This window comes from Narcine bancroftii, chromosome 14, assembly GCF_036971445.1.
Source record: "Narcine bancroftii isolate sNarBan1 chromosome 14, sNarBan1.hap1, whole genome shotgun sequence".
Lineage (NCBI taxonomy): Eukaryota > Metazoa > Chordata > Chondrichthyes > Torpediniformes > Narcinidae > Narcine > Narcine bancroftii.
This window is the reverse complement of record NC_091482.1, coordinates 20448398-20461769: the sequence shown is the minus strand read 5'-3', so window position 1 is coordinate 20461769 and position 13372 is coordinate 20448398. Positions and strand designations below refer to the sequence as shown.

Here is a 13372-nt window from a genome sequence, read left to right as displayed (position 1 = left end):
AAACGGTCAACCAGTTTACCAATCTCGGCTGCACCATTTCATCAGATGCAAGGATCGACAACGAGATAGACAACAGACTCGCCAAGGCAAATAGCGCCTTTGGAAGACTACACAAAAGCGTCTGGAAAAACAACCAACTGAAAAACCTCACAAAGATAAGCGTTATACAGAGCCGTTGTCATACCCACACTCCTGTTCGGCTCCGAATCATGGGTCCTCTACCGGCATCACCTACGGCTCCTAGAACGCTTCCACCAGCGTTGTCTCCGCTCCATCCTCAACATTCATTGGAGTGCCTTCATCCCTAACGTTGAAGTACTCGAGATGGCAGAGGCCGACAGCATCGAGTCCATGCTGGTGAAGATCCAGCTGCGCTGGGTGGGTCACGTCTCCAGAATGGAGGACCATCGCCTTCCCAAGATCATGTTATATGGCGAGCTCTCCACTGGCCACCGTGACAGAGGTGCACCAAAGAAGAGGTACAAGGACTGCCTAAAGAAATCTCTTGGTGCCTGCCACATTGAAACCGTGCATCTTGGCGCCTCACAGTTCGGCGGGCAGCAACCTCCTTTGAAGAAGACCGCAGAGCCCACCTCACTAACAAAAGACAAAGGAGGAAAAACCCAACACCCAACCCCAACCAACCAATTTTCCCCTGCAACCGCTGCAACTGTGTCTGCCTGTCCCACATCGGACTTGTCAGCCACAAACGAGCCTGCAGCTAACGTGGACATTTACCCCCTCCATAAATCTTCGTCCGCAAAGCCAAGCCAAAGAAGATTTCAATAGAAAACAGATTGATACAGAATATATCTTTTTATGTTAAATCTGGATGTCACTGGGCCCATCTCTTAATTTCACATAGAAGGAGGTGAGGAATTCAGTTGTAGGTTATGAATTAAGTCTTGTGAATCTCTCGGAGAGATGAATTATATGGTATCCTGGGATTATATTCGTGGAAAGTAATTGTCTGATGAACTCATTACAAAGTGTTAACCAAACACTTGAGTGGAAAAAGAATTCGGAAAAGGGAGAAGCGAGTTGGAAACTGTGAACTAAAATGGATTTAAATCAAGATTCAAGATGTAATTTATTGTCACCTTATAAAGACAGTGCAATATTACACAAAATTGGTTTCCATCTGCCATATGACAGACATCCAGATTCCTCATCGGCAAGAAATTGCCTGAAGCGAGTCGGAGAAAGAGAAGCAAAAGAAAGTCCTCTCAGAGTCACCGTGTGCCCATGGATTCACCTCCAGCCCTCCTGCAGCCACACAGAGTCCGATCCAAACCATCGGCAGCCCGAGCTCCAGATCTGAGCCGCCGACACGATCAGAGTCCTCGGCAACCTCTCACATCCCAGTTCCGATACCCCTTTGGCCAGTCTCCAGCAGTCCACATCCCAGTGTGAATCCCTCAATCGCAGTTGCCAGCAGCCTACAGCCTGCATGGGTTCCTCGCTTCAAGTCGCCAACAGCGATTGCTCGGTTTTCTGGAGACCCAAGGCAACACCAAAAGGGTTTCTTCTTCACTCTTAATGTCATTGCTCCCCAAATGAAGCAAGTTCAAGTTATGAATGGGAAAGTTCCCATTATTGGTCAGATTTGATCATGCTCTTATTTCATATTTGTGAATAAATCTAACTACGTTGTCACTACATAAAATTTAAGGACAATGTATTGGTCCAAAGAGACAGCTCTCTTTCGGAATAAGATACTCACAATTTTAGATGAAAATCAAAATTAAATTCAGTTGCTGGAAACCTAAAACAAAAAATTAAATGCTGGAAACGCCTCACAAATTGGGCCGCATTGGTGGAAAGAGAAGCGATAGATGTTTCGGGTGCTATAATTTTAGTTTTTTTTCCTCCTTTCTCAGTTTTAAGAATGGGTGCAATGTGTTGTAGAGCAGGCTCATTCATTTTTACCATAGTGGTTAATGCAGCGCAGTTACAGCGCCTTCGACGCGGGTTCAAATCTGCCGCAGCCTGGAAGGAGTCTGTACGTTCTCCCCGTGTCTGTGTGGGTTTCCTCCTTGTGCTTCAGTTTCCTCCCACCATTGAAAACGTACTGGGAGGGTTATAGGTCAATTGGGATATTTGGACGACATGGGCTCGTGGTCCGGAAGGGCCTGTCGCTGTGCTGTTTGTCTAAATTTTTTTTAAATGTTGTCTAAATTTAAAAATCAGTTCTAGCTAGGGATGGAAAGGTATGATTATAAAAGATTATGAATAAAACAAATATTGCTCACAAGTAAATGATAGAGCAATGGAAGATGCAGGTATAGATATGCGCCGCTTAACGTCCATGATACGCTCTGTGAAATTGGGCGTTATGCGATGTGGAAGTTGTGTGAACATCACATTATGTACTTAGCAAAGCTATATGGGATACTGTAGTGTGGCTGTAAACTTTTTATTTGTAAGTAGAGATCAGTGTGAGGACTGATACAGTGCTGTGGGGAGAGAACATGGCAGTGGAATCAGTGTGGGGACTGATACAGGGCTGTGGGAAGAGAGCGGGACAGTGGGATCAGTGTGGGGACTGATACAGGGCTGTGGGGAGAGAACAGGACAGTGGGATCAGTGTGGGGACTGATACAGGGCTGTAGGGAGAGGATGGGACAGTAGGATCAGTGTGAGGACTGATACAGGGCTGTGGGGAGAGAAAATGGCAGTGGAATCCATGTGGGGACTGATACAGGGCTGTGGGAAGAGAGTGGGACAGTGGGATCAGTGTGAGGACTGATACAGGGCTGTGGGGAGAGAACGGGACAGTAGGATCAGTGTGAGGACTGATACAGGGCTGTGGGGAGAGAACATGGCAGTGGAATCCATGTGGGGACTGATACAGGGCTATGGGAAGAGAGCGGGACAGTGGGATCAGTGTGGGGACTGATACAGGGCTGTGGGGAGAGAACGGGACAGTGGGATCAGTGTGGAGACTGATATAGGGCTGTAGGGAGAGAATGGGACAGTAGGATCAGTGTGAGGACTGATACAGGGCTGTGGGGAGAGAACATGGCAGTGGAATCCATGTGGGGACTGATACAGGGCTGTGGGAAGAGAGCGGGATAGTGGGATCAGTGTGGGGACTGATACAGGGCTGTGGGGAGAGAACGGGACAGTGGGATCAGTGTGGGGACTGATACAGGGCTGTAGGGAGAGAATGGGACAGTAGGATCAGTGTGAGGACTGATACAGGGCTGTGGGGAGAGAACATGGCAGTGGAATCCATGTGTGGACTGATACAGGGCTGTGGGAAGAGAGCGGGATAGTGGGATCAGTGTGGGGACTGATACAGGGCTGTGGGGAGAGAATGGGACAGTGGGATCAGTGTGGGGACTGATACAGAGCTGTGAGGAGAGAACGGGACAGTGGGATCAGTGTGGGGACTGATACAGGGCTGTGGGAAGAGAGAGGAGCAGTGGGATCAGTGTAATCAGTGTTTTCTGTAAAGACACTGGCAGACATGAAGTCTATATGCTTACGCAGAGCTCTTGCATTTCAAATGAGATGCCTTTTGGGAATTGTTAATGTTTCTTGTGGAATGTAAACTGAGATGTCTGTTTGTGAAGTGTACCTAAACTAATACCTAAAACCCCACGATCTAACCCCTTAAGATATATTTTATTTAATAATTGTATTACTCCATAACACTCCATGTATATCAGAGATGGGCATGATGAGTCTTCCTTGAAGAGGCTGAATGGGGGTGGGGGGGGGGGTGCGGCGGTGAAAGTGGGTGCTGATCCCAATATTGAGCGCTCCCAGGCTGGTATGCTCCACACCCCGCCGTGTGCCAAGAGGAAATGATTTCAAAGAGTTTGCTGTGACGTGGAGATTGGGTCAGTGGGTGGGCAATGGCCCACAATAGCAATTGCTGAATTTGAGAAACAACCCAGAAAATGCCATGACTGCTTTTCATTCAGGGGGAAAAAATACAATACAATTCAATATCCAAGCTTGCATTTTTTTTTGTATCTTGAGCTCTGTGCAGATATGTAAAAAAATTTGTCCATCTATTAATATTCGGGCACTTTATAAACATGAGTCATGTTTCCGTCCTGCCCATCTCGCTGCACCATTCTTCAAACAAAGGAATTCTACCTGATATATTTTGCTCCTGCTTTTCTCTCTTACCTTGAAAATACATCTGGGGTTCATCTTTAATTACGTCTTCCAGGATGCACTTCTCACTGACTGGATGTTTAGCTTCTTGAATGCTCTATCAGGATTCATTGTCTGCGCCTTCTGTGACAGGGTCTAACCAAAGACCTCTCGGTGAGATCCATCCGGAACTTTCTGCTGCCTTTCCTTTCTTGTATTGGTCTGCAGAGTTCAAGTTCTGGCCAGTTCAATATTCTTTTATTGCCATGTAATAAAACAGAAAATGTAATATTACATGAAATTTCCTTTAGTCTGCCCTAAGCTAGACAAAGATTTGCCATCATCACGTTGCCTGGTGCCCCTTACAGTCAGAGAAAGAGAAGCAAAAGAGAGCCCCCCCCCCCCCCCCCCCCCCCTGGGTCCCTGAGCGTCCGTGCATTTGCCCCGCCTCCGCAGCCGCACAGCCTGCAGTTCAAACCATTGGCAGCCCGGGCTCCAAATTCAAAACTGGCACAATCGGGGAGCTCTCAACGCCCTCATCACATCATTTTCACATCCTGGCTCCAATACCTGGTCCCCTTTCAGCCAGTCTCCAGCAGTCCACAGCCTGGTGCAAGCCCCTTGTAACCTGAGATTGTCTGATCTTTGGAAGCCAAGCAGGCTCAGGCCGCCCAGGGACACCAGGTGCTGTAGGTTTCTGTGAGGGGCGTTGGACAAAGTGGCGGCTCTCTGTCTGCCTTATGGTAGACAAAAGTTAAAGAATTTCATGTACGTCACATTCTAAATGTAGTATTACGTGACAGTAAAAATGGAACCTTTACCTTTGACTGCCGTCGCCTGCAGCCTCTGCGGGGGTTTCCTTGCCTCGAGTCACCACACCCCACTGCCTGTGTTATTTTGTGCAAAGCCATGAGTTTTTTTAAATGCTTGAAGCATTGTTTTTTGTCACCTGTGTGGTTCCAACTTTCTTGACGAGCAACTTTTATTCACAAGTGCTCCACAGTTGAATCTACGGGCTGCATCTTTCTAGGTTCACGCACAGGCAGTGGAGAGTGGAGTACCCAAAACTGATTCATTGACTCAGTACGTGGAAATCCAAAACTTGCAGATGATGAAAATCTGAAACAAAATCACAAAGTGCTTGAAGGAAACACTGAGTGGGCGCAGTAGCATCTGCAGAAGGAGAAACTGTGTTAATGTTAACCAGAAAGAGAATGGGCCTTAAGAAGAGTTTGAGTGACACATTAAGTATGTTTCTCTCTCCACAGGTGCTACCCCTGCTGAATATTCCCAGCATTCTGTTTTTGTTCCAATAGAAAAGAAACATTGATCAGGTCTGAAATGTGGGGCTGTGAGCAACAGAGAGAATGGACAAAATACCCAGCCAGGCAATTTTCTAATGTCTAAACCAGTGGTTCTCGACTTCTTTCTTTCCACTCACATCCCACTTTAAGTAATCCCTACGCCATGGGTGCTCTGTGATTAGTAAGGGATTGCTTAAGATGGTATGTGCATGGAAAGAAAAAGGTTGAAAACCTCTGTTTTAATCGTACCTAATTGACTCGTTATATGCACGATTTCAAAACTCCAAAGGAAATGGGCCAGTGACAATTTTTCTCAAGCAAAATATTTCAGAAACAATTGGATCTAGAGCAGTGTTTCTCAAGCTTCCCACTCACACAACACCTTAAATAATCCTTTTCTAATCACAGAGCACCGATGGCATAGGTAGAATGTGAGTGGAAACCACCCAAAGCAAATCTCCATTTATGATGATTAACTGGTACTTTGGATGCCACAGAGTCTGGAAAGTGCAGGTTGCTATTTGAAGGAATTACAGTAAAAGTCCAAAAATCCAGACGGTTCGGGGGATGGGTCGGTCTGGATTTTCCAGATTCTCAGGCAATACTTTTAAAATTAAAATTTAAGGAGGGTAATGAACAGGTAAGTGTTGATAGTTTATTAACAAAAGTTTTTATATAAAATACAAAGTACAAAAAAAACCCAAATAAATAGATATTTGTTCTTTTCCATGACCACTGCATGCACGGAAAAACCCGCTAAATTTAAACAAGTTTGAGAATTTTTGAGAAATCCTGAATCTCGGCTGGTCCAGGTTTCTGGACTTTGGGATTTTACTACACTGTGCTTTCTGCTGATATTTTACTCAGAACTGAATGTTGAACCGATCTGAACTTCTGCCACCAGATGAATGTGGGATCGTGGCTCAAATTGCAGAACCTCTAGCTGCGGCTGATATCCCTGCATACTACATCAGTACCTTTAAGTTCGACCATGCCCTGGTAAGTTCCAAAGCAGGATTGGCCACAAAACCACAGAGAGCAATGTCACTTTTGTAAGAGAAGTAAAGCCCATCACTTTGCATGACTGTTAGTTGTTGAAGCTATTTATTCTTCCACACTGCCTCATGGGTCCAGTGAGGCTCTCAAGAACTCACTTGCTGAATGTGAGCTGATGTTACAGAATAAGGTTAATCTAGTAAACCATAACCACCAGTTCATTAGTAGAAAATGTTGTTTGTCTTTCTGTTTTCATGAACACTGTCTGCCTCAGTACCCCTTGATACTGAGAGTGACTTATCAGTAGATTGATTATTGCTAATTGTTTCAAGCCTGATAAAGTGGAAAGCTGAAGAGCCCAACGTTGCACACTACTTTTTAAAAAATTTTCTTGCAGTGTTTGCTCTTTTTCCTTCCCCTTTTGAGTGCAAACCTGTTGAACTGTGACCCCGCCTGCAGATTGTGCAAAATATTGTCCCCTGTCCACATCCTGCTCTGCTCCACACTGCAGCTCTGTGGATAGTGCCCCTGATAGAGTCACCCCATTAAAAGCCAACGTTTTCCAGTTCCGCAAGCTCAATTATTCTTTTAAGGAAAGCTGAGTCCTCATTCGTGGCCAGCGGTCTTGACTTTATTTTTGGTTTTGCTTGTCCAGTAAACTTTTCCTATTCTAAGTAACCAGCATTTAAAAAAAAATAAAACCTGACTAATTCAAAAGAGAGAGAAAAAAAACCTTCATAAATGCATTTGTACCATCAGTTCGACATTTGAGTGAAATTTACAAATCGAGTCAAGTTTATTGTTATCTGATTGCACAAGTACCACCCAGCGAAACAGCATTCTCCGGTCCTTGGGGCAAGTCACACACACACCACCCCGCCTCCCCCAACCGACCAGACATAGCATTTGCAGGACAAGCATTCGTTGATACAAATTAATATTGTTTCACGAATTATGAGAGTCTTTGGATGGTTAGTGGGAGCGGTCAATATTGCATCGTCCACAGAAGGGTAACAGGGATGACAATGTCTCGGTAACCAGGACCTGCTGTCGTCTTTATACTCTCTTTCCTGTTATGTTTTTCCTTCTCGCCTGAGCTGTACAGGGCCAAAAACAATCTGCTAGAGGAACTCGGTGGGTCGAGCAGAATCAGTGGGAGAAAAAGAATGGTCAACGATTCAGAACCCTTTATTACGGCCGAGAACCCAGAGGCTTCCCTGAAGCATTGACCGTTCTTTTTCTGCCACCTGCTAAATTCCTCCAGCCGACCTGTTGTCCTTTTGCTTTAAATTCCAGCATCAACAGTCTCTTGTGTCGGTCATTTCTTCCAGAGAGCAATCTCACGGAGCTGGCTGGAGATGGGCACGCCACCAAGCAGGGAGGGAGTCTGGCACCACAGCCAGGTTACTCTTAACATCAGCATCTCTCAGCAGCAGACTCTCAAGGGCCTTGCAAACTTTGCGTCCTTTACCTCAGAAGCAATATGCTCAAATTTAGACCTGTCCCAACCTCGGCCAGTGCACCACGAGAAGGTTTCCAGGACTGGTGGGCTTGAATTATAAGGAGAACCTGAGACTTTTCTCCCTGCAGCATAGGGGAAACCATACAGTTATAAAATTATAAGCGACATAGGTAAGGTAAATAGCCACAGGCTTTTTCCCGGGACAGTGCAATCTCAAAGTGGAAAGCATAGATTTAAGGTGACGGGAAAGATTTAAATGGACGAGAGGGGCATCTTCTTCACACAGACGGTGGTGGGTTATGTGGAACAAGCTCCCAGAGGAAGTGATAGTGATGGAGACAGTTGTAACGTTCAAAAGACATTTAATTGGGTGCGTGGACAGGAAAGGCTTAGAGGTTCAAATGCAGGCATTGCTTAGCTGGGTCAGCATGTATAAGTTAGGCCGAAGGGCATGTTTCTGTGCGGTAGATCCTCATGACCTCATAAATTAAAGATAGTCGACTCGAAATGTAATTGCCCCCAAGTTGTTTCTTTCTACATTGCACACCTAAGATTTTTGTTTGTTGTAGAGTGAAATACCTAACTCCTGAAGTTCAAGCTTCCTTTATTGCCAAGTGCACAAATGGGCAAAAAGTGTTTACTTTGTTGGCCCGTAAACTAGTCCAGTGCCTCTATCAAGAATGGAAGGATAAGAAAAAGAGAGTCCCTTCAAAGACATCATTTCCATAGATCCTCTAGATGCACGGCCTCGTGTCTGTTCTAGCGCCTCCACTTCCGCAGGAGTTTACAGAGGTTTGGTATGACACCAGAAACCCTGGCAAATTTCTACAGAGGTGTGGTGCAAAGTGGGCTGCATCATGGTCTGGTATGGGGACACCAATACCCCCGATTGTAAAGCCCTCCAGAAGGTAGTGGACACAGCCCAGGACATCACAGGCAAAACCCTCCCCACTATCGAGTACAGCTGCTCGCCCTCCACCGTCAGATTCATCAACAAGAGACTCATTTAAGGACTCATACTTTTGCACTTTATTGATTTTCTTTTTATTCTCTCTGTATTGCAGTCAGTTTCTTTACATTCATTATCTGTTTACTGTTCTTTGTTTACATGTTTGCGCTGTGTACATTTTTTTTGCACTACTAATTAATGGTAAAAAGGAAAAAAGAATCTCAGTGATGTGTGTGATGTCATGTAGGTTCTCTGACAGTAAATCTGAAGATGAGCTTCAGGCATCCAAGTCACCCTCCGCGGTCCCTGATTCCGAACCCATAATACGATTAGGAAGCTCCAGTGCCCAGGCCCCCTTTGGGAGCCCTGCTCACCATCACCGCCGTCACAGACCACAGTCCCAATACCTGGTTCCCATGAGCTAATCTCCAGCAGCCTGCAGCTTGCTATGGAGTCTTAGGCCACCAAGCCCCGCGCTGCTCTGCTGCTGTTGTCCTTCCTACCTTGTAGGGGGTTCTCCTCAGCGGGGAGGGGTAGTTATTATGTGCCCTGGGCCCCTCCCCTGCTTCCCCCTGAACCCACAACCCTCAAGCCTGGACACTGCATAATAAGCACAAACCTCTGTGAGTTCTCCAGTGGAAAGAAAAGCAATGCTGGTCCTGTCCTCCGGGCCGTTTAAACACGTGCTGGGCATTCATTGGGCCTGTACAGAGAACCAGATGGAGTTTCCATCGCTTTCATCTCCAGAGGATCAGTGGATTCCCATTGACAGCCATGAAAAATAGCTGCTAGCATGAGCTGACTGCCTGACCAAAGCCTCGGAACAGAACCCTGGATTATGCCCTAATGATATTCTTCCCAACATCGAAAAATAATCTTTTTCTATTCACCCTACTAATTCTCTTTAGTATGTTGAGAATTTTGATCATATTTTCCCGAAACCTCTTAAATTCCAGGAAATAATACACTTAATTTTATCATAATTCAGTTATGGTTCAAATAAATTTATAGGACATGGAACATTAGGCCCTTCGGCCCACAATGTTGTGTGGTCTTTATAAACCTCCTTAACAAACTAAGCATTCCCTCCCTCACATCTGTAATCCTCTACTTATCTTGCATCCATGTGCTTATCTAAGAGTCTGTTAAAAGACCCTATCATAACAACCTCCACAACCACTCCTGGCAAAGCATTGCAGGCACCCACTACCCTCTGTGTAACAAAAGATTTAGCCCCTGATGTCTCCACTAAACTTTACTCCTGTCACCTTGTACAGATATTTGCCATGGTCTCCCCTGGAAAGATGTTCTGGATGTCCACCCTACCTATGCCTCTCATAATTGTAGACCTCTATTAAGTCACCTCTCATCGCTTCAAGAGGAAAGCCCTGGGTTTCTTAACTTTGCCTCAGAAGACACGCTCTCTAATCCAGGCAACATCCTGGTAAATCTCCTCTGCATCCTCTCCAAAGTTTCCACGTCCTTTATGTAATGAGGTGGCCCAGTACTGAGCACACTACTTCCACTCCCTCCAATATCTTTCTTCAGGTTTGTTGCCCAGAATTGCTCACCGTAGCCCAGGTGTGGTATCACAAGGAGTTTGTATAGTTGTAGAACAACCTGTACTCGGATCTGGAGGCGAATTTTATTGTTTGCTCTGCCACTTCAGTAGCCAAGCTTCCTGGACAGCAAGGATGGGCACATGGTGGGTTTGCTCAACCAGAGTTACAAAGACAAGCAAGGGTTATGATAAATGTTGTACTGGGATTTCTTTGCATACGTATAGTGTTATAAAATCTACCACAAGTCCTATTTAATTATGTTTAGTTTGTTAAATAGGTTTATATTGGTCATGGGCAGAAGGGCCTGAACTGTCCTGCAAGATTCTATAAATTTATTGGAACCATAACTGAATTATGATTAAAATTAAGGTTGTACAAGATATTTTGGGAAAATAGGCATTCACGATATGAACAATTTGCACTAAATTATATGGCATGATTAGTAAATTAGTTATTTTGCTTTAGTTAAAACTTGATGCTCCACTCCCCATCTTTGGACAAAGCCACAAGGGCTTAATTAATTCCTTATCCCCTTAATAGCAATATTGTCCCAAGTGCCTCATGGTAACTTGCCCAGGTGCCTATTACCCACTAATTTGAACACTGAATTTCAGGCAACCCCCCCTTAACTCTCGCCTTCATCCACTTTCCATCCACACACTTCCATCAGACGTGGCTTCACAGTTGAACCAAGTTGAAAGCCGGGCTCAATTTTTTTTTTCTTTCTAGAGCCCTATAATCTCTGTTGCACTTCAAGTAACTTGGGTGCCATTTCAAAAACTGAAGGCCTTCCTAATCTTTCTGGAGCAGTGATATCTAATCTGAATTAAAAACAAGGCTCTTATAAATTCATCTAGTGTTATAGGTCAGATTTTAAAATCCTTTGATAAGGTTTCAAGCCACTAAATAGAGATAACAGTTTCCGATTGCAACCAAGTACAACCTGACGAAACAGCGTTCTCCAGTCCTCGGTGCAAAACAAGCAGACACACAGCTAGACATAACACCCGTAGAGACAAACAGTACACATGCAGGACAAGTATTCATATATGCAGTAAACAAATGAGCATTTTGTTGCGTGAATGTGAGGTTAGTGTGAGCTGTTCTTCTGGCCGTTCAGCATCCTCACTGATCCTGAAGAAGTTGTTCCTCAGCCTGGTGGTGCTGCTTCTGACACCCCTGTATCTCTCGTTTGGTTCCAGGTACCTGAAGAAAATATCAACAGTGTGATTAACGCTCTTCAAGTAAGCCAGAACAAGAAGCACTAGATGGGAAATCAAGATACTCTGCTGTTCCTCCCTCACACAGTATTGGAAGCTGAGCCCAGATTTTGAAGAAGAGTACTTTGGGTGTTCGTTAAACGGCAGCGAGCGTGTTTCCTTCGCGAGCTGTTGGCTTATTGAAGTCATTCCCAAAGTGAATGTTGCCATTATGTTCTTTGTGTGAGCCGTGTCACATTGTACTGGTAAAGTCAAACCACTTTCTACTGATACTTACAGCTAGCCCCAGACCAGCCCCACCTCCACCGTGAAGGAGCTGCGGTGATTGACTAACTTCTGCGAATTGTGTGGGTTCGGTTTAAGATACATAATGTAGTAAGGTTGATCCTGGGGGGTGGGGGGGGGGTGGTTGAAAGGTGAATGGCTAATTGAGTGTGGGAGTGTCCTGATCTGTGGGATGGTGAATGTGATGACAAGACATGGAGGAAGTTCACGTGGTGCGATTTACCACGTGGATAACGTTGGAATTCTTTTCAGTTCTCAGATCTGACAGCTATTATTTGTTCAATAGCATGTTTTCTTTATTTCATCTGGAAATTTCACTTGCTGGGTTGTTTGCTTTCAACGCTGACCGCTTGATCCCCACCTGACAATGTGACATAGGTCAATGGACAATGTCACCTGTGCAGTTGTGGCACCATTATTACTGACTCCTCAATTCTCAATCTAGCCAGAGAAAGCCCAAGCCTTGCACACGCCTGTGATTTGGTCTTTTGTTCTCCCAATGAAGCGTGCTCTTGAAGCGTTCATCATAGCTGCCATTTTCATCGCTCAGCCCCTCACTTATCTCGTAAAGTCTGGCCCTAATTTCCCTTTGCCAGATATGAAGACATTAAAGCTGTGAACATTTTCATTGTATTTTTTGCAATTGGTGGCATCTGTTAGTGATTTTTCTTTTAATAGGTAACATCAAATCTGGCACTTTTACCTCTCTGTCAAGAGTTACATTTCCTGATACTTTAATCTGTATCACCGGTAAGGAGCAGAGAGGATGTAGTGCTATTTACATTTTGTTTTACTAATTTGCACACAGTGCCTGAAAGCCCTTGAATGATAACTGGATAGTCTTTCTCTGATACTGCTGACTTCCTTCCTCCATTATTTCCTGATCTGCTACGTAATTCATACACATTCTGTGAAGTAAATATTTTGTGCTCCGGAAGTACCCATTCCTTTATTTGTAATGCGAAATAGACAACTTTGCAGTTGTAGATTCCACAATATTATTGGTGGGTTATACGGTCCCAGGAGGCAATGGCAAAGCCTGAAAGCTGCCGCTCAGAGGTGCCTGCTTTATCATCTGTCTGCTTTATTGGGGAATATTTGCAAAGCTGAGGTGGTGTTAGACTTCAGGTCATATTTCGTGCGCAGACACTGTGGTTGAAGGAAACACACAATGCTGGAAAACTTCAGCAAGTCAAAGAAAATGATACATAACCAATGTTTCAGGCTTGGGGCCTTCATCAGAAATGTCAGCAGGTGCTTGAATAAAAAGGTAAAGGTGGGGGGAGGTGTAGGGGAGGAGCATTCTCACAAAGGCAGGAGGTAATAGGCGGAGAAGGGATGGGGGCACAGCCGGTTGGCATTAACATTGACCTCTCTGGTTTCTGCTAACCTGCCCTCCCTTCCCTTCCTCCTGTCTTCTTTCCCTCCGCTCTCCACCCCCTTCCCTCTCCACTCACCGAGTGGTTATCCCTCCTCCCCCTGCT

At 45.0% G+C, this 13372-nt stretch overlaps 1 protein-coding gene across 1 annotated transcript in view; it reads left to right on the top strand.

The window, feature by feature from the left end:
- Window positions 1-12000, top strand: part of castor2 (cytosolic arginine sensor for mTORC1 subunit 2) — a 148570-nt gene extending 136570 nt beyond the window's left edge. Inside the window, exons 8-9 of the mRNA XM_069912134.1 lie at window positions 6319-6413; window positions 11586-12000. Coding sequence (XP_069768235.1) covers window positions 6319-6413; window positions 11586-11651 — 161 coding nt within the window. The 3' untranslated portion in view covers window positions 11652-12000. The remainder of the gene's footprint in view (window positions 1-6318; window positions 6414-11585) is intronic.
- The last annotated feature ends 1372 nt before the right edge of the window (window positions 12001-13372 follow it).